This window comes from Lethenteron reissneri, chromosome 28, assembly GCF_015708825.2.
Source record: "Lethenteron reissneri isolate LAM-NWPU_2019-01 chromosome 28, ASM1570882v1, whole genome shotgun sequence".
Taxonomy (NCBI): domain Eukaryota; kingdom Metazoa; phylum Chordata; class Hyperoartia; order Petromyzontiformes; family Petromyzontidae; genus Lethenteron; species Lethenteron reissneri.
Genome location: NC_083806.1, coordinates 185866 through 210003, shown reverse-complemented (window position 1 = coordinate 210003; position 24138 = coordinate 185866). Strand labels below are relative to the sequence as shown.

The 24138-nt window shown below is 47.4% G+C and overlaps 1 protein-coding gene across 1 annotated transcript; it reads right to left on the bottom strand.

Annotated features, from left to right (window-relative positions):
* Nucleotides 1–2611: 2611 nt before the first annotated feature.
* On the bottom strand, nucleotides 2612–19055 carry LOC133348707 (membrane-associated phosphatidylinositol transfer protein 2-like). Its single transcript, XM_061561647.1, has 7 exons — nucleotides 18739–19055; nucleotides 11421–11489; nucleotides 8260–8333; nucleotides 7225–7574; nucleotides 3930–4119; nucleotides 2841–2959; nucleotides 2612–2642 (listed from the first exon to the last, which is right to left on the bottom strand). The coding sequence occupies exons 2-7, from the start codon at nucleotides 11479–11481 to the stop codon at nucleotides 2612–2614; spliced, it is 825 nt and encodes a 274-aa protein (XP_061417631.1). The 5' UTR covers nucleotides 11482–11489; nucleotides 18739–19055.
* Between the last annotated feature and the right edge of the window lie 5083 nt (nucleotides 19056–24138).

Here is a 24138-nt window from a genome sequence, read left to right as displayed (position 1 = left end):
TAAATGGCAACCAAGGAATGGAACCGTCTCGGGGATGCAGCGATGGGACCGGTTCGTGTGCGAGTGCCAGATGGATGATTGCATCGCAAGATCGTGAAAGGTGGTGACGCCTTTGGCGAGGCCTTCATTCAGCAGTGGATCGATCATGGCTGATGATGATGACGACGTGAGAGCACGCCGCGGGCGGGAGCGGCTGTTGGAGGGGAGGGCGAGACGCCGCAGAGTGAGCACCAGTGCCAGAGGCGAGCCCAGCAGGAAGAAGTCGGACACCAGGAATTCGAGGCGAGGGGGAGCAGGGGCGGAGTCGGTCGCGCGAGGAACTGCTCCATCGCCGAGTCTCCACCTCATCCCGAGTGAAGCAGCCATGCACACTCCCACGAGACAGCAATTTTAGCCGGCATGCCGCGCGACCAGCGATAAATGTAGAAGTGTCGGTATGAAATATGTTCTATCTGCCGCCCGTGTTCACAGACACTCACTCGCTTACTTACGCGTTCCCTCGTCAAAAAGCAGTTGCCACTCACTCGAAGTAGCGGTGACATTACCATGGTGCATGCGCCAGGCTAGGTGCACTGTTAGGCCACGTGAAATTTTGAGGGCTCGCTGGCGGAGGTCACGGAACAGACCCAGGTGTTATGGATTGATTGGCTGAGATGACACGGATACACCACGTATGGACCCCACTGCCTACTTGCTGCGTTTTAGCCACCATACACTCCACTTATTATTGTGAATGTCACTTCTCTGCCCTCTATTGTTGTTGGAGGTAAATTGCCTCCAACTGCCCATGCGCGCCCTTCACGAGCCTCCTCCACAAAGGTCGATCTTGACAGCGCTGTTACCAGTTATCGTCAAGATCACTCAGGTCCACATCCTCCCCATGATGCACCTGTTCAGCTTCCTCCGATTAGCACGGTTGGCTATGTACGGTGAGAAAGAAGTTCAACATACCTACATACATATATGGCCAAACAGAAGTAGTTTGGGCATGCGGTGGCTGGATATGCAGGCTATATGAGCCAGCCATTTCACCCTTGCCTGTCAGATCTTTAAAGGATATCTGAGCTCCTCGCATAATCCAGTCTGGTTAATCCCAGGATGGATCGTAGGTAGGCCAACCTGAATATTTCAAACCAGCACAGATGTTTTTTTCAGACGGGTCCACGTTCGCAAGCATAGGGAAGGGAGGGCACAACTGTGGTCAAGAAAACCCGGAGCTTCGCACGGAACGACAGGTCAGGTGGCTTCCACACAATGTTACACAGCTGATGAAAATGTAATGCTGCCCGACTAATTCAGAGTGAGACCTCTGCTGCAAAATCGGAGCTGGTCATAAGCACATTGCCTATGTATGGAAACTTCACCACTCTCTCCACAGCATACCATTAAACACTCACGAACACGCTTCTATTTCCCCTCTGCAGAAACATCATAGTGTAGAAATAGGAACCATTCTAAAAAGTACCAGTATGTGTTTGGTGTTCTCAGAAGTTCTGCTATGGTGCACCATCATCTCCCGTCACATCTCCATCACGGCATGCAACCCATCTCATTCTAATATGTATTATAATAACAACAATTCAAAATATTTTACAAGCAAACGACACTTGCTAAGATACCTTGGCAACTCAAAGCGAATTACATCACATATCGTCTCGAATATTCGAAGGGGACCCTCAAAGGCAGCTGTCCTTTTGCTACACTATGTGACTTGCCACTGGCCTTCCAGTGGGCATTATTCTCCCAGTAGGAGATGATGTGGATTCTACGATTTCGAGTGCATGGTGGTCCGGTCCGTGGGTCTAGGAAGGCCGGCAACCGCCGCTTGCGTGGCTTTAGGGTTCATCGCGTGAACGGCACGTAGCCGCTGAGCCGTCGCGTCACCGTGGCATTCCGCGTACCTGGCGAGAGAGGCCTGGTGCAGGTGGAGGTGCCCCAGTGCCACACAGGGCCCGGGCCGCTTCCTCTCCAGCCGACAGGGCGGCAGGTCGCTCATGTTGACGAGCAGCTCTTGTTCACTGCGGCTCAGGCCTCGGCTGCTGGCCAGGGGGGAGCCACGGGCCTGGTGGCCGTGAGGGCAGCTGAGAGGCTCTCCAGCCGGCGATGCTGGGTTACTGTCCTACGTGCCACCAGCAAGGGAGGATGGACCAAGCGACTGCACTGTTACCTCAAAAGTACAAGTCCTATGCCTGGCGCTCTATATACTGTGACGTGCATGGCAAAACTGTTCAAAGGAAGCGTTTGGTAATACATAACACAAACATAACAATGAATCAACCCAACTCTACTGAACAGGCACTGAATGTTGAACCAGTCTATAGTGTGCTTGTATTGAACCCATATTGTGGATAATATGCACTCCTAGAAGGCTATGTGGCTGATGGGATTTGTAAACAATACTTTATTTACGTGGCGAGATAAATGTGGGAAGGAGGCATATTTGCTTATGTATTTTGTTACCCGTGGAAATGGATTACTATTAATTAGAACTTAATTAGTGCTGGATGCCGTGTCGGGCATGGAGATAGTTTCACCACACTTCACCACTCTGGTCATCCAGGATGTTCGTGGAGAATAACAGGACCAGTTTAGAAATAACTTGCCTCTGATGTCAGCTAGAGCCGGGAATCAAACTCAGGTCACTAGGTTACAGAGAAGTGCACAAAACCACTGCACGAAGAGCATTTGCTGCACATAACGAGTGTATGTCAGGAAACTCGGCTAGGTGCTCTTGACACTCAAAGTGAAAATACAGTATGTTGAAAAGGCCTGCTTGGTGATTTGCGAGAGTAATTTTTTTTGTCTGAAAACATGTTGAGCGCGAGACTAAGCTATCGTACCGAGTGCTCTTAAAGCTTCCCTGTCGGCTGCTGTCCCAGCTGTCGCTTGGTGCCCGTTTGCTCCAGCACAGGGCATCGAACCCCATGATCCCACCCACGCCGTCTCCCACCAAGCACACCTGCCAGGAGACATGCGCACGGAACATGTGACCGCAAACGCATACACACCAATGCGATGTTGGTCATCGTGAAACTGTTCTATTTCTTAGTTATTTCATGAAGACTTTTTTCAGGAGGGTCCTGCTAAAATCGTTTCAGTAATGGGTGACGATTGCTATGTGTTTCTTAATTAAGTACGTTTTAGAGTAATTTTTACAATATAGCAAATGTATACCACGATGCCAGCACACAGCGGCCTACCTACTCTTTTGTTGAATGACGTCACGTGACCTTTTAACGTCCACTGTAAAGCAGATGCCGCGTGGTACGTCATCGTTAATACACCAGGGTGGCCTCTGGGCTCGAACCATAAACCTCTGCAGCAGCCAATGAACGCGCTATCACCGGGCCGCGTCATTGCCCCAAACAATAACCCACAGTAGTAGAACGTGGCGCTGGCGGCTGGAAAAAAAGAGGTAGCAGCCGAGGCATCATTGCCAGCTCGATGCGTACTCCTGAAGGAGGTTTGCCACATGATGTTGCTTTGTACACTGGAGTATGTTGTTTTGATGAAGAAGTCATGATGGCCAAAGTCACTGCTGTTGTTTCGTTATACTCATTTAAACACGAGCCTTCCCTGACCACTTTCTGACTGTGAGCCGCTCGCTCTACCGCTGAGCCACCTGGCCGGTTTGCATCATACCACGTACTTATTCAATTGGATCTTACCTTTATTTGCTTTTGCTGCTCCTGTTACTTCGGTTGCTAACTCATCATCAAACACCCTTTATTGACTCCCCCTTCTCTCCCATGCCTTTCCTCCACACTTCTCAATGATGTCAGTCTCGTACCTGTCCTTCTATGCCATTCGTATCCAGCGACCTGCTGTCCCTGTACTGTCCCTGTATTTATTTTCATTCCTCATCCCTTCCCTTGACGTTAAAACCCACTAATATTTCCCTCCCCTTCATGAAGGTGCCATCTGCTGACCTTCCCTTGAAATGCAGTGCCCTCGGAGGAGGAGAGGAAGGCGCGGTGAGCGTGGTTGATCCGGTGGATCAGAGTGCTCACGGCCTCCTGGTAATGGGGGCTGGATGTCGCCAGGAGCGGCAGCACGGACAGAGACGCCGGGGCCGAGTTGCTGGGCTCACAGCTCGCGTCAGAGCCGTGCGGACTCAGTCTGCACAGAGAGAGGAGGAGGCCCCTCACATGTCTGTGTGCACCAAGCAGCGATGTCATGGTGGGGATGGAGGGATTTCCCTGGCTCTGCTTTTTTATATCCCGAGGACTGCACTCTCAGTTGTGATCCCCAGATAGGGGCAATGTATCCACCCGCAATCTGGATTTTTAAAAATTCATGAACAGTGCCAGAGTTGAGCCTAATTAGTACTCGGATCGGTGACTATTTGGAAGCAGCGGGTGATGTAAAGTTCGGGCAAGGATTGCCGCCTCTCCAGGGTTCCACCCGGACCATGCGGGAATTGGCGTCGGTGTTCGGGTGGCAGGAATTGATTTGGTACTGGTGTTGTGGTGAATTGTATTACCGTGTACTGCAGTTTTAATAGACTTAGACTGAGTAATATTGTCTGGGTTTGTTTTGTGGAAAATATGGTAACCCGTGTTGGAGCTCGTTACACAGTGGCAGGAAGATGGAAGTACAGCAACGGATTCTTGAACCTCCCTGTCGGGGGCTTGGAGCCTCACCCCCTCCTCTGCGTGCTGAGCTTTCTCAGGGCTCTCCGGTGTCTTGCCGCAAGAATCTAAAATCTCATTATCAATTCGTCAAACATCCCAGTGCAGCAGCGCCCCTCCTTGAGAGGCTTCCCAGTGTGAAATGCATTTCGAAGACATTCCGGAAAGATCACCTGTCATTCTTTCAAGTATTATTTTCAGCTATTTTTATAAATCTATGATCGGATGAAGGACTCCTCATGGCGTGTGTTTTTTTTATTTTGACCATAATTCACCGCGCTGGTCAGTGCACGTTGATGATACCTTTATATGTTATCCTGCACTACTGGAAATTTGATAACGCGCACCTTGGTGTGAAATCTTACTTATAAATGAATTGTTTTGTCTGTCTGTCTGTCTCTGTGTCTGTCTGTCTGTGTACGAAACTTGCGAAGGATTTTGCTCGCAAACCGTGGGGTTGACGTTTAAAAAAAAAAAAGTAGCCGGGTACCACGCCATAAGCCCCGTGGTGAGCCAGCACTCTTCCATTTTCCCATACGTCAACTTTAAAGTAGTTAAATGAACAATTTAGCGCTATTATTTATTTATTTCATTACACCGCTCAGCGCGCGCCAAAGCACGCATTTGCGCATGCGCGACAAAGTTGACCGTTCGTTGGGAGGGGGGGGGGGGAATTATCTTTCGCGTTAAAAATGCAAAAGAAATAAACACAATGCCGAGGTCTATTCTTCAAAGTGTCATGTCCTCTTCTCCCCCCCCCACCCTAATGTGTGCACTTACTACTATAGGGTCGGTAGATACTAATATTATAGCTCTTAGATACGATTATTGTAGAGCGGGTGGGGGGGATGGTGTGGGGGGCGGGGGTAGCGGCCCAGCCTGCCAAGGTGCCACCTCGGCCAGCTGGGCAATCTAGGCGAGGCTGGGGGCTCTGCACGGGACTAGGCCTCACGACAGACCTCTGTCAAGTTATTATTTTGTGCTATAGAGTCGATATATACTGCTATAGAGTCAGCATGTACTACTGCAGTGATAGCAGGTACCACCACAGTCAGTATGCACTGCTGTAATCATAGCAGGTACCAGCACAGTCAGTATGCACTGCTGTAATCATAGCATGTACCACCACAGTCGGTATGCACTGCAGTAGTGATAGCAGGTACCACCGCAGTCGGTATGCACTGCTGTCATGATAGGTACCATCACAGTCGGTATGCACTGCTGTAGTGAAAGCAGGTACCACCACAGTCAGTATGCACTGCTGTAGTGAAAGCAGGTACCACCACAGTCACTCTGCACTGCTGTAGTCATAGCAGGATACCACCACAGTCAGTATGCACTGCTGTAATCATAGCAGGTACCACCACAGTCGGTATGCACTGCTGTAGTCATAGCAGGATACCACCACAGTCAGTATGCACTGCTGTAATCATAGCAGGTACCACCACAGTCGGTATGCACTGCTGTAGTCATAGCAGGATACCACCACAGTCAGTATGTACTACTGTAATCATAGCAGGTACCACCGCAGACGATATGCACTGCTGTAGTGATAGTAGATACTGCTTTCGAGTTGATAGATATTACTATATACTTAGTAGATACTAAAACAGTCAATATATACTACTACGGTCAGTAAATACTGCTACAGTCAGTAGATACTACTATACAGTCAGTAGATACTACTATACAGTCAGTAGATACTACTATAGAGTCGGTAGATACGACTGTAGGGACAGTAGATACTAATGCGGTCAGTAGTTACTACAGTCAGTAAATACTACTATACAGTCAGTAGCTACTACTGGCTCAGTCGATACTACTGTACAGTCAGTAGATACAACTACAGAGTCAATAGATGCTACTTAACTTGTTGTATGTAGGGTGTGTAGGTATATATACCTACACGGGGGTAAAAATATTTTTTGAGGGGGGGGGTCAACATTTTTTGGAAACCTTTTATATCAACTATTTACCCCCCACTTTCTATAACTTTTTGGACTTCTGCAAGCCTCTTATAATTGTGTTAGTGGAGAAATGGACAAACGGCCCACCAGGCTTTCACAATAGCTTAGTATCTGTGTATGTATATGTAATGTTTTTAAGAGAAGTTTTGAAATTTATTTTTCGCCCGGGCAACGCCGGGTACTTCCCGCTAAATATATCTGTGAAGGTACACACATTTGTCATTTTAACTATTGCAAATAGACATAGTATTCAGTGCAAACACTACAGTAAATAAAGGAAGCTAATACGGTAAGAATGACAATCCATTAAACGTACACACTTACATAAAATGGTTCATTGACTATGGGTGTTGAGTAAATTTGTTTCATGGAATATCACTTAGCGTGGGCTGTTTGCTGAGTAATTGTTGGAATGACTCACTGTATAGGATTGTTTTGTTTGTTCTTTCCAAATTATTTTATAATTACGCAGCGTCACACATCGAGAGATGAAGGATTCCGTCGGAAACTCGAAACAGATTTTTTCCACGGAGTGGAAAATCCTTCACTTCGGCTTTCTGTTAACCCAGTACTTGCAACGTTAACATGCGCACGCGAGCAATGGTGGGACAGCGATGAGGGCTCACTGCGTAAGGATGGCAAAGGCGCTGGCGCAGATGGGCGGACACGGCACTGCCCTCACGCTCACGCGCCCCACGGCAGCCGGGAAGTGTGCCCTGCTCACGGCGTCGATGGCCGAGTGCAGGCTGAGAGCGTCCTTGTGCGCGCACCGCGCCTCCGCACCGCCCGCCTGCGCCGCAGCACCGCTGCCGGAACGACCGAACCTGGCCTCCGTCACAAACGGCGCCCTGTCCCTGGACGATGACCGCGCTCCGAGGGCGCCCGTGAATTTTGGCTCCTGGCCGTTGCCGTGCAGCACCAGCAGCAGCACGCGAGGCTCCGTGGCCCACGCTTCCCCTCTCCTGGACATACCTTCCTGCGACAGAAAATGGGTACTGTCCCATAGGTCACTTGTAACACCGTGCATACAAATGTAAATGTTTGTGTGCAGCACAGCCATCGTCTGACTTTCAATGGTACGCTAATACAGCAAGCGGATTAATTTCAATCTCTACGGCGATTGAGCGTTACCCACCTCGCGCACGTCGGTTTTCTCCTGGTACTCCAGTTTCCTCCCACAAGTATAAAAAACGTGTTCATGGAGTGGGCCAAACATCCCAATATAGGACCACAGAACCTGGTAATTGTTGGTTGCGCAGGATGTGGCTACCTCGCTGCGTGTGTCCATGGTTTTCCCATGCCTCCAAGCGACAATTGTGCAGATTACAAATTCTAAAGAGTTTTCAAGATGCGGTTTGCATGAATGGTGCTATGTGCGATACATTATTATTCTTGTATGTGAGGTTGTTAAAGGGTCGTTGAAGTCTGATTCGTGTCGCTGGGTCCCTGTTTTATTCCTGTTTCCAGTAGAGTCAGTCTCGTGCTGCCAAAAGGGCTATGGCTGAATGGAGACGTGCCGCATTTTTTTCAAGCAGACATCTTTCATTAAAAGTACAATCATTGTAATCTTAGAAATGAGCAGTAAGATGGCTTTTGGGTCGACTGGGGAGTGCGAAAAATAAAAAAAAAGTGAAAGTACAGGGCCAGACAAGCATCATTACCTCTTCATCTTGGCTCTCCACACTTATCTGCTCGGGAAATGTGGACGTTTCCAAAGAGATCGTGGACATATCACCTGCAACGTCAAAAGCAAGCAGTGCTGCAATGAACAGGACCATTGCCGACGCGTTTATGAATTATTGGCGCAATAAAATGGACAGCTTGTTTTCACTGCACTGCGATTTATAAATCCTCAAAATTAGATGACATAATTAGGGAATGAGCTTTTCAGAATTACATAAGAGTATAGCTCCATTTATTATAATAGTCTATTATTGGAATGCTAAACAGTAAATTACATGTTTAATTAGGATTTTAAAAATGATTAATTAAGTATCTGAAGAATTATATTTTGTAAGTGTGTCTATAGGCATTGCTGCAATTGTTGAATCGAAGCTAAACTTTTAAAAGTAATACACATATTAAAGCCTCATAAATTTTGCCAGTCATTGCTATGTTTAATACCGTAAAAAATAATTCATATTGTATAAGTTTCTTGCTACTGAATAGGCCAACGTGAATTTCCGTGTCAAGTTATCATCTGTTGTAACACATGGATTGGAAACACGGACACTGAGAAATAGAAGATAAGAGATGTTGCATACTAGGAATTACACTGCAAAACAGAGAGATGAATACATGGATCAGAGGACAGATGCAAGGATATATGGGTTTTGGCAGGACGCATCACTGGAAGGGATGATGGCTGATGAAAGAGTCTGGTGATGGATGACAGCCAAAGGAGATAACATGCTTGAGAGAACGGGAACCTTGGAGATGGAGTAACGATGTTCCTGCCCAAGATGGCAAAGAAGTTCGGGAGCTAAATCTCAATGTCGAGGTCTGCCAGCCACGAGAGGGCTTCAGGAGAGAGTGTAGTTGTTGCTGTTCCTCCGCTGAAGGAGCCACAGACTGCAGTGGTTTACTATATGGTGCATAGTTCGGGTTGCATAGCCACAATCACACTTCTGTGGCTTGTCTTTCATATTCCATTCATGAAGGAGATGTGCACATAAGCCTGTTGATGTTCTGATGCGGTTAATGTACACCAGCGTCTTTGATAGAGGAATGTCAAAGCCAGGAGGGTTGCGATGTTTGGATCTCGAATGAGGTGTTTATTCTGGACATCCGCATTGTACCACTCTGTTCGCTTGAGCGTTTATTACAGATTTCGGGGGATCGGGACTTGAGTCTGTGGTGAGGGACAGTGTTGAGGTCTTAGTTGATGGTTGCCGTTGGCAAGAAGACGTGTCAACTACCTTTGTGGATATTTGGTGGTAGAATTATTCGCCAGAACAAGGGAGCCCAGGAATTTGCGTTGGTTTTTCATTGTTACGGTTATGATATACGCATTGCATTATTGAATTGTGCGTGTAGAAGTTTTGTATGCGAGGTTTCGGACCAGGCTGGAGCGCAGTGACTCTACCACTGAGTAGATCAGTGATTGGGTGGCAGTTCACACCACATCAGCTGAGGTGCCCCAAATAATTCCTGCAAAGTTTCTGAGGCAGGGTGATTCTTGATTCGGTGATGGAGCGAAAAGATCCTCTCATGTGCAGAAGCGAGATAGATTGTGGCATCGTGGAACCTTGAGTCATAATAACAACATGTACAGCGTTTCATCCAGCAGTGGATAAATCATGAATGATGATAATAATACATCTAATCTCAATAGTTTGTGGACATTACTCCTGAGCTCACTCTATCAATGTGAATGTACACTTCACATGACGCCCTCATTTATTTTGGAATCTAAGCGTCTGCATTTTCTTCATGTAAATGCAAATCTGCACTCATGTAATTGTTCATCCCATTATCCAACTCAATATAATGCAATGTTGCATGTTTTTGTCGATCTTGTGAAGGGGATGCTGACTCGATGGTAAAAGCCAGAGACACACGTTGGTTTAACGCTATCCCATTGGGTTATTGTGAGCAGCAATGCATTCATTCATTCTGCTTGCTATTTAGTATTCATTGTAACTCAGTGGCAATGCATAACTAATGTGGTGACCATACGAGCTCTTTAATGCATTTGCAAGATAATAAAAACCTGTCCTAACTCTCGTTGTAACTGCTGTGACTAATGACACTCATGTGTACTGTGCTGTATTGTATTGCCAACGAACTGTGTTCCTGCATGTTTATGGAATTGCATTTCGTTTTGTTTTACAAAGTTGCTGAGCATAGGCCCAAGTGCTCAAAATGCAAATTTGCCCGCAATAAACAGCCACCGTGAAAGTTCTACACAATCGCTAAGGGTGCAACGCGTTTCCTGAATTGGAGGTTATTCTAAGAGCCTGGGAAAAGGAGACAATGGATGGGACGGGATTGCAGCGTGGAGCAGTGCAAGGAAAACATTAGAAAGATAATTATTGACGTGACCTGCAGTGTGGTGGCTCAACACAGTGTCGACGAACCAACCAGTCTGATAGATCGAGTCCTCACCATGGGGTGGAGGAATCAATAAGTGAAATTCAGGGGCACAATAACCGTGGTAGTATTGAGGTGACTGATCACTGCTGAGCGAGTGACTGGAGTGCATTGATGAGGGCTGGATTCTGGCATTCGGAGAAGGAAGTTCCTTGTGTCTACAACTATAGATATGGTTTGCATTGCCAGCCCAGCACTGGGTCATGCCAGCGGAATAACAATGAGAGAAGTTTGCAGCATCTGCTTCAAATGAGCACTAAGGCGGTGCTCATCTCCCGTTTACAGCCCTGTACCAGCGGTGGAAATTCCTTCGGTGAGAATTTCACAGTTCCCATGGTGGAGGCGAGTCTCAGCATGGGTTACATCTTTGAACGTAATAATTAATGCAAAAAATGCAACAATGCTTTATCATCCTACCATTGAAACAAAACAATCTGCATATTATATATATATTTTTATAATCTCAGTTAACCACAATCCATTTTTTTAATCAAGGTAAGTATTGCAGTGTACTCGAGCAACAGCTGGGAATAAGATTAGGAAATGCAAAGGCGACAGTTTTTTTGTGTCGTGTACACTTTTAACTAAGCACTGTACGTGTCTGTAATGGTTATGTTTCGTGTCTTCAGTGACCGGTAAAGGTGGCGGCTTGCAGGGAGGAAGGAGGATGCGGCATGCGCTGTCATCCCAGCAACAAAAGTACCGTGCACCCACTCCGTGGTACACCTACCCGGAGCGTCCAGAAACTCCTCATCCGAGCTTGCGTCGGCTTCCTCACTGAGTCTCTGCATCTGTAGCTCTGGAACGGCAAAGACGGCGGACGTCACTGAGTAACGTGACAGAGGAGAAGCCGCTCCTCCGCGTGATGTCAAAACCCACACGGGCCGCTTTATCGCCGCGCAAAGGCAGAGAATGCCGCAGCCTCTACCGTGCCCGCACGCCAAGTGCAGTTTCCATCACGAGGGGCATCATGCATGATGCATGGATATGGTTATTTTTATCTGAGCCCTCTTCCCATACGTAATGTGTTTTAAATCTAACGCTGCCCACAATGCTGCGTGTGGGTGTGTGCACTATCTGCACCGGTTGTGTTTTTTGTTGTCAATATATCCTCACAGCAACATCATTGTAAGCTATCATAAAATCTTGTGTTAGGAATATACAAATGAGTCGAGATCGGGATATTACCTTGCATATTTACATGGGTGAATACCAAAACCACGAATGTAAAAAGAATTACAAGATTCCAGGATTTCACGACAGAAACTGGTTTTCTTTCATGAAATTCGGATTAGTTAAATTCATCACCCAATGTCTGTGCACACGAATGTATTAACACAATTATATATATTTAAAAAATCGTTATCATGTTATTGACATTTGTATGTTGTTTTGATAACGCATATGTAATGACTGAGGATTATGAATCCAGTGCACTGTGCGTTTGCCGCAGTGCGGAGCAGTATTTCTACACTTGTTACTGATTTCTACTTTCACTGACACAATCCTTTAAGTAACCAATGGAATCTTAACTTTGCATTGCATCAAAGAAGTCCCAGTCACAGGTTTACATGTTTAGGGACAGTGCGGAAAGAGAGAGATGGTGTGTGGGTGGAGATAATGAGGGGATAGGGACAGTGCGTGGCCAGGTGGTCACGAGGGATAATTACAGGAGGGAACCATGGGGGGATGTTCGGGATTGGCTGAGACAGTTCGGGAAAGAAGGCGTGGCCGGGGCGGGGCGAGGCCACGCCGGGGGGAATATAAGGCAGAGGCTGAGAGAGCTCGAGGCTGCCCTGGGATCGGGATGGACCGTCTTCACGCCGCCGTTGTCTTCGGGCCGTCGCTGTCTCTGTGTCGTCGCTGTCTCTGTGCCGTCGCTGTCTCTGTGTCGTCGCTCTCTCCATGCGGTTCTTGCTTGGGTGCTGTCCTAGCTCAAGTATCTGTCGTTATCCTAGCCCAAGTATCTGGTGTTATTCTAGCCCAAGTGCTGTATGCTAGTCATAGCTAAGTACTGGAGGATATGAGAGTACGTTATTTGCGTGACGCGCCCTAATAAATAAAGAAGACAGAAGTTGTCCGAGAGTCATTACAACTGGTGTCAGTAGATGTCGAGATACTCAAGAAAGAAGAACCCACGCGTCAGATTCCGATAACCGCGTGGGCGACCATCGCCCACGCCGCAGAGACTGCGTGGTCAACGGCCGCCATTTTCCCGGTGGGGGAGGGGGCGCGATCAGCGGGCGCAATTTTGCGACCAACTGCGGCTCCAGATCCATCCCCGATGGGGCAGCAATGGGCCAATTAAGGAGGCTGCCCCCTGTCAGGGAGTTTGTGGCAGCAAGGGGCGATTGGGCAACCTTTAAACGGCGGTTCGAAGAAGCGTTCTCCTCGGTCAAGTGGACGGAGGATGAGGCCTTGCGGGCCTTACCCACGGCCTTAGATGACGCTCTTGCAGCATTCCGAAATTTTTGCAACGGAGGCAAAGGGAGACCGAGACGCCCCTCGCTTAGCGCAGTGCACTGATGGCGCTGGGGCAGGCGGCATACCCGCGTATGGATCCGGTGGCGATTGACTCTTTAATGATGGAGAAGCTGTTGGGGTTGGCCCAAGAGAAGGGGGTTGTGCTGCCCATTGTCGAAGAGGAGACACAGATATCCCTGTGGATGACCAGATGCCTGCAGGCCCATGAAAATGTAACCTGATGAACCCCGGTGGCAGCGTGGTGGTAGGCCATGCCGACCCGCCGACCCGCCGGGCAGCCAAGAGTGGGCGGCGAACCCTGGTGGAGGAGGAACCGGAGCTGCAGAGGGAGATGGCAGCGGCGATGCAGGGATGACTTTGGTGGCGAGGGGACACCCCGCGACGACCTCGGGGTTGGGTCCCCAGGGGAGACGCGACCCTTCCGCCACGAGTTTAGGTTCCAAGGGGAGAGGTGACCCCTCCACCACAAGGTTAGGTCCCCGGGAGAAGGACGATCTCTCCACCTCACGGACCCTCCATCTCCTGCTTCCGGTGTGGATGACCGGGACATATCACGCGGGGGGTGCCAGAGTGATGTTTAGCCCTCGACGTCCTTCTCGACATCCACCAGCCCGCCGACGATCCCGTCCAGCCCCAACAGGCAAGTCGCAGCACACCGGACACTTGGCCCGTACCACCACCACCTCACATCCTGATTGTCATGTAATTCATCGGTCAATCTTGCCTCCCCTTCACCCGTTGGGGTACGCGAACAAGGGGGTCAGAATATGGATGGGTGACCAAATTCCTTTACTCAGTGGAGGAAATTGGCGCGTCGAGTGGTAGCAGCTGGGGCAGGGTCATCGGCAATAGTTGGTTCCATTCAGGGGGTAGAGGTGCGGGTCTTGGTTGACACAGGGGCCTCGGCTACCATCATTTCAGACGTTATTTATAATTTGTTGCCCCTAAAAGATCATCGCATTTTTGCCAGTGGAAACGCGTGTGTTGTGGCTAATGGGGGGAGTATGGGCATTTTGGGATGGATAGAGGCATGTGTGAGAATAGGGGAATTAGAAGTGTCATGGCCCATGTTGGTTTAAGAAGACGGATTTTTTGGGAAGGATGCCCTTGAAAATTTTAATAGATCAACGCTGTATTGAAATGCCGTTGGGACAGCGTTTGTTATTTCTGAATGCCCCACATGGGAAACCAGTTGCAAATGCCCTGGTTCAGGCCTTGGCAAATAAATATATACAGATTCTGCCAGGTAAGCAAATGTTGATTCCCCTGCGCTACCGAAAACGCCTCCAGTTGGCTGACCCCTTTTGACTCCATCAAACACAGCAACCTGAGGACTCGCGTTAGTGGGGGCTGAGACAATCGTTCGGGGAAACCAGCAACCCTTCCTACAGGTCCTGAATGTGGGCCTGGGAGTGGCTGTGGTTCAGGCAGGGGGAGTGTTGGCTCACGCAATGGCAGCATGCTGCGGGGTTGTTGACTCGGGGGCAGTTGAGGTTGTGGCCGCGATGCAACAGCGAGCGGAGCCAGAGGGGACATGGATGGAGGAATTATGTAAGAAGAACCCTGATTTGTCCCATGCACAGCGGACCAAACTTCGGTCGTTGTTATGGGAGTCCTCCGACGTTTTCAGTGAAGGGAAATTTGATATCGGGCGTTATAATTTGTTGCAACACCACATTGATGCGGGTGATGCTGCTCCTATTTGGCAGAATTCATATCGAATGAGTCCTGTTGAAAAGGAACATGTACACCAGGCGGGAAGGGAAATGTTGGCCGCGGACATAATTTCATCTTCAATCAGCCCCTGGGGAGAACCCCATGTTATTCGTTAAACAATATGGCAGCCTGCGCTTTTGCGTTGACTTCCGCAGATTGAATAAGGTTTCGGTGGCAGGTGCATACTCGCTGCCACGTATGAATGATTCCCTGGACGCGTTGGCGGGCGCTGGTTTTTTTCCACTCTGAACCTACTGTCGGGATTTTGGCAACTCCCCTTAGACAAATCGTCCAAGCCTAAAACGGCGTTCCGCACACTCCAGGGACTGTTCCAGTTTAATTGCCTCCCTATGGGATTACATTCAGCCCCGGCTTTATGGAATTGATGTTGGCAGGATTACAATGGGACTCTTGTCTTATTTATTTGGATGACATCATCTTTGGTCGACCATTCGATGAGCATTTGAAGCGGTTGCGGACGGTGCTCTCTAGGGTATGGGCGGCGAACCCTAAGTTAAAATCTGCTAAGTGCCATTTGTTGCAGACTTCCGTGCAGTATTTGGGTCATATTGTCAGTGCGAAGGGTATCGCGACAGATCCGGATAAGACTGCGTGTGTGTGTGATTGACCAACCCCTAAATCGATAGGCGAGGTGCGCAGTTTTGTAGGCTTTGCATCGTACTACTGGAGGTTTGTTCCGCAGTTTGCGACGATTGCTAAACCCTTGCATACCTTGAAGGGTAAGAACCAAGAGGAGGAGGCCGTGTTCGCTGCATTGCGCGATTGCCTTTCCAACGTGCCTCCTCTTGACTATCCGGACTTTTCCCTGCCGTTCATACTGGATACGAACGCTAGTGACATGGGTGTAGGAGCTGTCCTGTCCCAGGTTAAGAACGGGGTGGAAAGGGTAATTGCATATGGAAGCCACGTCCTATCACCCGCGGAACAGCGTTATTGTGTCACCCGTAGAGAATTGTTGGCTATAGTGTACTTTGTCCAACAGTACAGGCCATACCTTTATGGCAGATAATTTGTGGTCCGTACGGATTACGCAGCCCTCCAGTTCTCCTCTGGCCAGCTCTCTCAGTGGTTAGAAATACTCCAAGAGTATTCCTTCCGCGTGGTTTACCGCCGGGGTGTGAGGCACTGTAATGCCGATGCGTTGTCGCGCTTGCCATTAAATGACCTTTGTGCATGCTCGTCAGGTGCGGGCCGGTGCAGATTGCTTGGGGGAGGGTCAACTGGGGTCGTAGTGGCCTCAGGTGACCCGCCACTCGCCGTAGTAGACGCACATAAGGACGACATGCTGGGCCTCACGCGGGCAAAATGGGGCAAGTTGCGAATGGAGGATGTCTCCCTCTTGAACTTACGACGCCGCGTGGACCTTGATCAGAATAAACCCTGCTGTAAGGGGATCTCCCGGTTTGTTGCTTATGCGGTGGCATGAGGTTTCGGGCAGATTATGTATCATAGTCCCCAGAGGCCTGCGAGGCAGGTTGACGCGGGCAGTGCACGCTGACAAGCTGATGCAACTTGGGCACTGGAAAACCTTGCTCACAGTGCAAAGAGATTTATATTGGTTAGGGATGTCTAATGATGTCTTCCATTTCATTAAAGGTTGCACTGATTGTGCGTGTCGCAAGCTACCAGCGAAAAAAATTGAACCCCCTGCATTAACGAATTGGTCGCGCTCGATATCCTGGGGCCCTTTCCGACTACGCAAAAGGGAAATAAATGTATCCTTGTTGGGGTTGAGTATTTTTCTCGGTGGCCAATGGCCTGGCCATTGCCCGACCAAACAGCTGTATCCATAGCCGATGCATTTTTGCACGGCTATGTGATGCATAAGGGGGCTCATGAGCAGCTTCTCACAGACCAAGGCCGAAATTTCCCCTCAAAGCTGCTTCGGGAAGTGTGCGATGTATTGGGCACAAAGAAGTTCAGAACATCACCATACCATCCCCAAATGGATGGTGTGCTGGAACGTCTGCACCGGACCCTAACATCTATGCTGTGTCAAGTCGTTAACGAGGCACAAACGGACTGGGATTTCCATGTCCCGGGTATTTTGGCAGCGTACAGGGTGGCCCCACACACCTCATGTATGGCCGGGAGAACGAAGCCCCTATTGAGGTGCAATTAGGGTTGGCCTTGGGGAAGAAGGGAGCGGCCATGCCCACCTCCTTGAAGATCACGCTACGTCGTGTCTCGGAAGCTCGTGAAGCGGCCAGAGAAAACGCATAGTACAGACTAAATCAGCTCATGCGCAGGTGTCGGATGGATGTTGCATCGCAAGATCGCGAGAGGCTGGAACGACTTGGGGAGGCCTTCGTTCAACAGTGGATTGAGCACAGCTGATAATGATGGTTAATCCATTCTCACATTATAATTGACAACCCTACTTTACCAAGCTGGTCAGGACAGGTTGGTGAAGGGGGTGCCCAGGTCCGGTTCAAATTTCACTCAACACTGATGTTAGCCGAACCTAGGTTGCTGGGATTATAACATGGTGCGCTAACCACTGCGCCACCACTCCACCCCACATATTAGATTTAGTATTATTTCTCATTCAAAATTATAATACTTTCAAACGAACGAAGCAATTGAAATAATACAGGAATGGGGGTCTCTTTCTCATGAATATCCAGGGTTAGTAAAACGGGAATAGAATAAACTCGCTCCAAAGCACATGTCATTACAACTGGCAATAATTAGGAGACTTACACTCTTACACTGTAAACATGGACTGCAAGGTAGTCATCGCCACATGTGGATGTCACTGAACATAGTTGTGATGCGTACACATTATCCGTGCTGGTCATGCTCCTGGAGGGTTAATTATTTGAGGTTTTCCATGCAGATGTGATAAGATCAGCAACACAACGCCATCAATCCCTACTTGTAGTGTGTGCGTGTAGCCTTCGTGTACAAACATGCTTAATTGTGGACGTTTTTTTATGATGCGAATACTTTGTTCAATTGACGTTCTCTCTTTGTTTCCCACAATGACAAACTGTGCACCAGCCATGCTCTCCACCAACACACGACGTGCATCTGTATTCCACCGCAATACGGAGACTTTCATTCTAGCCACAATTCACGGAAAGGAAACGCAACGCCCTATGAGAATACACAGGTTACATCATTGACTCATTTCTGCCGCAGCCGACTGTGAAACCTGACGTTGAACCCATCCTCGTCGATGACCATCGCTGCTCGTAACGTTTGTGGCGTCGTCGCTTCGTCGATGCAGAATTCCGCTGCACCCCGTCCGCGATTTTTTGTGCGCGTCCCTGTGCGTTGTGGTGCAGCCATGTGCGGCACGCCGAGTGTGCTTTGCTTGAGGTTTTCGTTGTGATATAGATCTTTATATTCATTGCAATATGTGAGTTTCCAATACAATGTGTCGTGCTGTAACACCTCGTTGTACAAGCTTACACGGATTCAACACGTTAGCCATTGAGCAGCTAAAGTCGCCGATTTGAGAAAAAAAAAGTCACGTGTGTAACTTAAAGGTACAAATCGGAGAAAATGTCAAATTTGGCGACGGCGCTGGACGATGACATTCGAGGGATGAGCGATGCAAAATTGCTCCGCAGAAAACCTCGGCGCCCTTCAGCCGCACTCCCCCTGCCCCCGTGGACAGATTGACCGGTCTCACGGAGGGCCATAGACGGCAACATTCTCACGGCGTGACAACTCATTCAAAGATCGTGCCTCGCATAATGTACGCGTGGGTTTATACCAAATTCACAGCAGTTCCCTGTCGCACGGAATTTACAACAAGAAATCCACAACGCATCGATCGATATGTCTTATGTTATACCAACAAAAAATCCAGCGCTTACCTTGCCATAAAATATCGTGTGCGACCAATTACATCCAGCGTCTTTGTTTCCAAGAACAAGCCGAACGAAGAGCTGGGACGGAAATAGGCAGACTTGAGATGCTTGCGACGCCAGAGGACGAGAGAGAGAGAGGGACAATCGCTGCTCAGACTGTCGGGAAATGCTGCGACAGGCGATCCCAACTTGTCAGCAGCGCAGGCTCACCCAGGGAGGCTGCACTTTCTGCTCGGAGCCACTCTCCCACTAGATTCTGGCACATCCCGAGCGCATCGCCAAGGACTGAAGGCTCACGTTTTGTCCGCGAGCTGCTGCGGCTGCTGCTGCTATATTTAACCACTTGTGTTTACCAATGCTGTGTGCATGGCCACGCCACGATTCAGAACCTCCCCCACCACCACCACCACCCGTGCTATAGCATCACGCCCCCACGGGTGATGCCTGTGGGAATGCCACAGGTTTAACTCCTGATCTGATAATGTCACTCACACTGCTCGCATCGCCTCGTGTCACCTGCGTCGTATTTAGAAGAAGTAAAAAAAATGCTACAAAGTAATGGAGAGCGACTCTGTCATGGGCATGTGACCATCAATTGCATGGCTGGGTGCTAATGAAGTTCGCACAGCAGTAAAACATCGTGAACAACATAAACACGTTCTTTATGTCAGTATTCTATAGATCCTGTGCGATATACTTGCAGCGTTGTGTTTTCCTGAAGAGGCCAGTCCAGATGCAATTGTCTTACTTAGAGCAGGATAGACATGATTATGTACGAACATCGTTTAAAATGCGAATGTTTTACTATCACGTACAGTTGAAGGTATTTTAATTGTTTAAAACTAAACAAAGTATACAAAGAGAGAGAGAGAGAGAGAGGAAAACAACAGCGACGACACGTACTGTCATGCCAACATCGTTGTGGCCATTTTGTTCGCTTGATCAATCTTTCTGAGCTGTCGCAACTCGTGGATGGCGCTCGTGCACATCTCTCACGTTTGTAAGAAGAAGAAGAAGGAGGAGGGGAGCGACACGTGCAAGGAGCAGAGGGCAAGCAAGGAGAGGCCCTTTACCACGAGTGGTGGCGACAACAGCGAATGGTTCATTAATCATTGAGCTGCATTAACCTGTTGTTGTTTTTTTTCTATTGGATTGTTTTTTTCTCCCCCCCCCACCCCCCACGTTTCCGCAAATACTGCACTCAATCACCTTCAATGTTTTGAGTTTTCTTGCCGTGGACCGACCACCCGTGTTTGGCATGTGACCTGTAGGCATAGGTTGAAATGGAAATAAAAAAATGCAAACCAGTCTTAGTCCCTCGTTCTAAAGTTTAACATTTAAAATGTGTCCAAATGTGCTATGCGCACTGGCATGAGGTCATAGCTGTATGAGCCTTTCCCTTTCCTGTAGTCTGCAATTTCATAGCAGAGTTATCAGCAGCGACATGTTGGCCTCATAAACCCCCTATGGCTAAGAATCCAACAATTTGAAGATCAGAGCAGGGAATACTGATACATGTGACAATATTTTTTTTTCCTTTTGGGTTGCATATAATTATAATTTTAAAGTAATTATTCTTAAGTTGGGTAATTAGGAAATGTACAGGTTCCAGGTCAAAGTTATAGTTTAAATAACAATACAATCATAATCTTTATCTAGTTGAGCCTCAATTGGGTTTGTAATTTTTAAATCGTATCTTTTTAAATACCCAGGTTGCTGATCGTATTACAGCAGGTAATAAGCACTAATCTAAAACGTTCTTTCCTGTACACATCGGTATGTTGCTTTTCATTATCAAATTATATTCACTTCAACAAACGCACTCCAAATCGCTCTCGTTCTCCACTTTTTATCCAACTGAAATGGAAAATGAAACAAAAGCTGCTTACTATGCAAAGCAGCGTGCAGAGATGCATGCTGGGAATTGCACGAAGAGACAGGAAAACGATCACATGGTTCAAAGCACAAAGGGAAATTCGAGAAAAAAAAATTTTGTCCACACACATACTGGGGTTTTTTTTTTAAGGAAGGTGAACGAGGCTGGTGATGGAATGTCAGCCGGAGGAGAGACGGCGTGACTGACAGGATTATTCCCGCGGAGTTAAAGCCATACAATTAGCTCCTGCGCAGGTTCAAGACGGATTGTGGCATCGTAAGGCATAACGACAACGCGGGGAGCCTTCATCCAGCAGTGGCTAGATCATGGCTGAGGAGGATCACGATCATTCATCAAGCAATTTACATCTTCACGGATATTTTATTTTTAACAAGCCAATGTGTGCTATAAATGTCCATATGATAAGCCACTTTGCTGAGCTATCATTATTTATGGCCAGGTCGCTTCTGAAAAACGAGTTAATACCTCAGTAGGCTTCGTATGGGGATGGTTTAGTTTGAAAAATATGCCTCGGTAATTTATTTGATTAATTGAAGTCTGGTACAGACTCACCTTGCAATTTAGCAATCATGGGAGACTTCACCATTGTAATGATCTCATGTTTACCTTTCTTGTACTTTGCACTACTATCTTGTTTTTGTAACATTCTTACCTGGCCCGACTGGACATCTGTGAAAAAGAGATTTAGAGCTCATCGGATTAATCCAGTAAAAATACAGATTTTCTGATTCTGATGGTCTGTATTAGGTTTTATATTCAGTATATTTAAAGTAAACGTGCGAATCATATTTAGTCTGTGCTGCCTTATTGATATAACACGATAGCTTTATAGAATAAAACCAGTCTTCATATATTTGGGGTATCGCATTTAACTAACATGAGATCATTACAATTGTGAAGTCTCCCATGATTGCTAAATTGCAAGGTGAGTCTGTACCAGACTTCAATAAATCAAATAAATTAACGAGGCATATTTTTCAAATTTCAGTTGCAATGATGATTTCATGAAAATTATAAGTGGTACAATCATCATGACTTCTGCCGATGATTTATACTGGGATGAAAGCAGCTCCACATTTGAAAATGTGAGGTATTCCAATTGTGCTCACATACTGTTAAGGTCAAGTGAAAATGCGTAAAAGAAACCATTGCAAAAGGTCAGTGACTATTATTCCTCATGCAAGCCGGGGGAAATTGATATTTGAAAAAAAGTTATTGTTCGTAACACATGCTGTTATGGTTTACATTCGGCTGGCATCGGGGTCGCCAGCATTCTTTACAGCCGTTCTATTACTGCTACATGCATGCCGGCGTTTTCTGTAGTGCTTAGCTGCAGAAACCCCCTTATTTTCAATGAACGCGACAAATCACAAAAACACCATAAACGCCCACTCCAGTTGCCCTTCCAGCCGCCGCGATGGGTTAACCAGCTCAAGAATGTAAGTGCTGCTGATGGATCTCAGGCCGAAATAGGCATCGTGCTGCACGAGGCCTATAGTTGTTGTCATGTTGGGCATGATGTGTGTACGTCTGCTCACCAACCCATTCGTAACCACCACCACCGTTAGGCGGAGGTGAGATTTTCACGGGTGCGATTTGTCTTAATTGACACTTGTGTAGCCGGGAAGGCCGAGCTCAGTCTCTGAAGGTTTGTTTCCAGGAGGGTCCTATTGAGTGTTGCTGCGTGTAATTCCCATTTAGTGATTTGCAGTTGATTTTTCAGCACTGGGATGTTTGACCAATCCCAGTTATAGTCTTTGGGGGGGGGGGGGGGGGGTTAAGAAGTAAGCCGGAGAACAGGGGAATGGCATCCAAACTCCGCACAGAAAGGCGCCAAAATTTGGCAATTAAATCCAGGATCTTCTTCTTGTGGTGCGGATGTCACTATTGCGCAGTCAGTTTTAGTCTGTTGATGGTCGGCGATGTGGCAATCGACTCATCTCGACGAGCTGTACACGATGCACCACCACCGCGGTGTGTACGAGCGTTCAGGGTTTCTGCGAAATCGTCCTCGCTGCGTTTCGACATCGCGGAGTGGCACTGATTTCAGATTGATTGGTACCCCAGTCGCGGAGTTAAGGACACCCCTGGGAAAAATAGTGTCCCAGAAATAAAACATTTAATTGCCTCGGCCATTTAGTATTATTTGGTACCCTGGGGTACCGCCGTAAGGATCATATGAAGTATAAAGTGAACCATGCGATCCGTTGCACTGCACAGCACGATGCCGGCTAACTGGAAGGATGCCCATTCATTTGGAGACACTGTGGATTTCCATCCTGTCATCCTCAACATTTCCCCAATTACAATGCCGCTATCTTTCAGATATTGTCGTTCACGTCGCACGGCAATGCCGTCGTGGCATATAGGATCTGACAACGGGGACAACTAGAACAGTGGGATACTCTGGCAAGCCAGGCCAGGTTGAAGACGATGGTGGCATATTGACTCAAAGACACAACACGGATGACACTGTTTGAAACAACATAAATCACGCGCATTGCCGGGGGCCCGTGTATTGCTATGGAAACGCACTGCACTTACTGTAATAAGGACATTGGTATTCAAGGCACACGCCACGCGAGGAATAAAAAGCTCCCTTGGACTTGGCGGCAATGCAATTAAGGCAGCTTTCGTCGTAGTGCCATTGCCGTCCGTACTCCACACACCGCCGATGCCGAGGGGTTTCAGATATTTTTAGGTGTACCGTTTATTGGGTCTAATCCACTTCAGATGCAACATGTACTCCGCTTTCAAAGATTGCATGGTTATGAGTCAGATTTACAATCAATGGTTCGTGCTGCGTGACACAGCAATGAACAATGAAATGTTTGCCAATTACAACTACAGGTACAATACTGTTGTTAACAAGAGGAGTTTTAATATATCTGTAAGTACAGCATATACCAATAAATATCATGAATGGGTCCAAATCTGTAGTTTTAATAGTTGGCTCAGAATGATGGCACATTTTCGTAAGAATGTAATTTCCTGAAGACGACATGAAAATTATTGAAGACGTCATGGCTTGCGACTGAAGTATAACGGCAGAAAAGTAGGTTGATTGAAAATTTATAAATAATAGAAACTTTGGGAGAGAGATTGAACCATGACACGATCGAGATGACATCTTAAAATTAGCGGAGGAATGTTATACGCATATCCATAGCAAAAGAAAGGTATCTAAAAAAATCAAACCGTTTCTCTAATAAAAAAGAGGAAGCTCCACATGCCACAATTGACGAAATCAACGCTGCCCTTTATAGTACACCACAAATATAGGTCTCCTGGACTAGTTAGTGGAACTGGACATCATCAATGAAGTGGGACCAATTGTTGGCACAATTAAAGACTCAATAAATGCTTACACAGAAATTAAATACATCAATCGTTAAACAAAATATTTCAAATAATACACGGTTAATACTTTAACAATGTTACTGGGGATGTATTTTCTTTTTTAAACAGGCATTGGTAATTTTTTTCTGAATTACTGTATTTTAAAAATA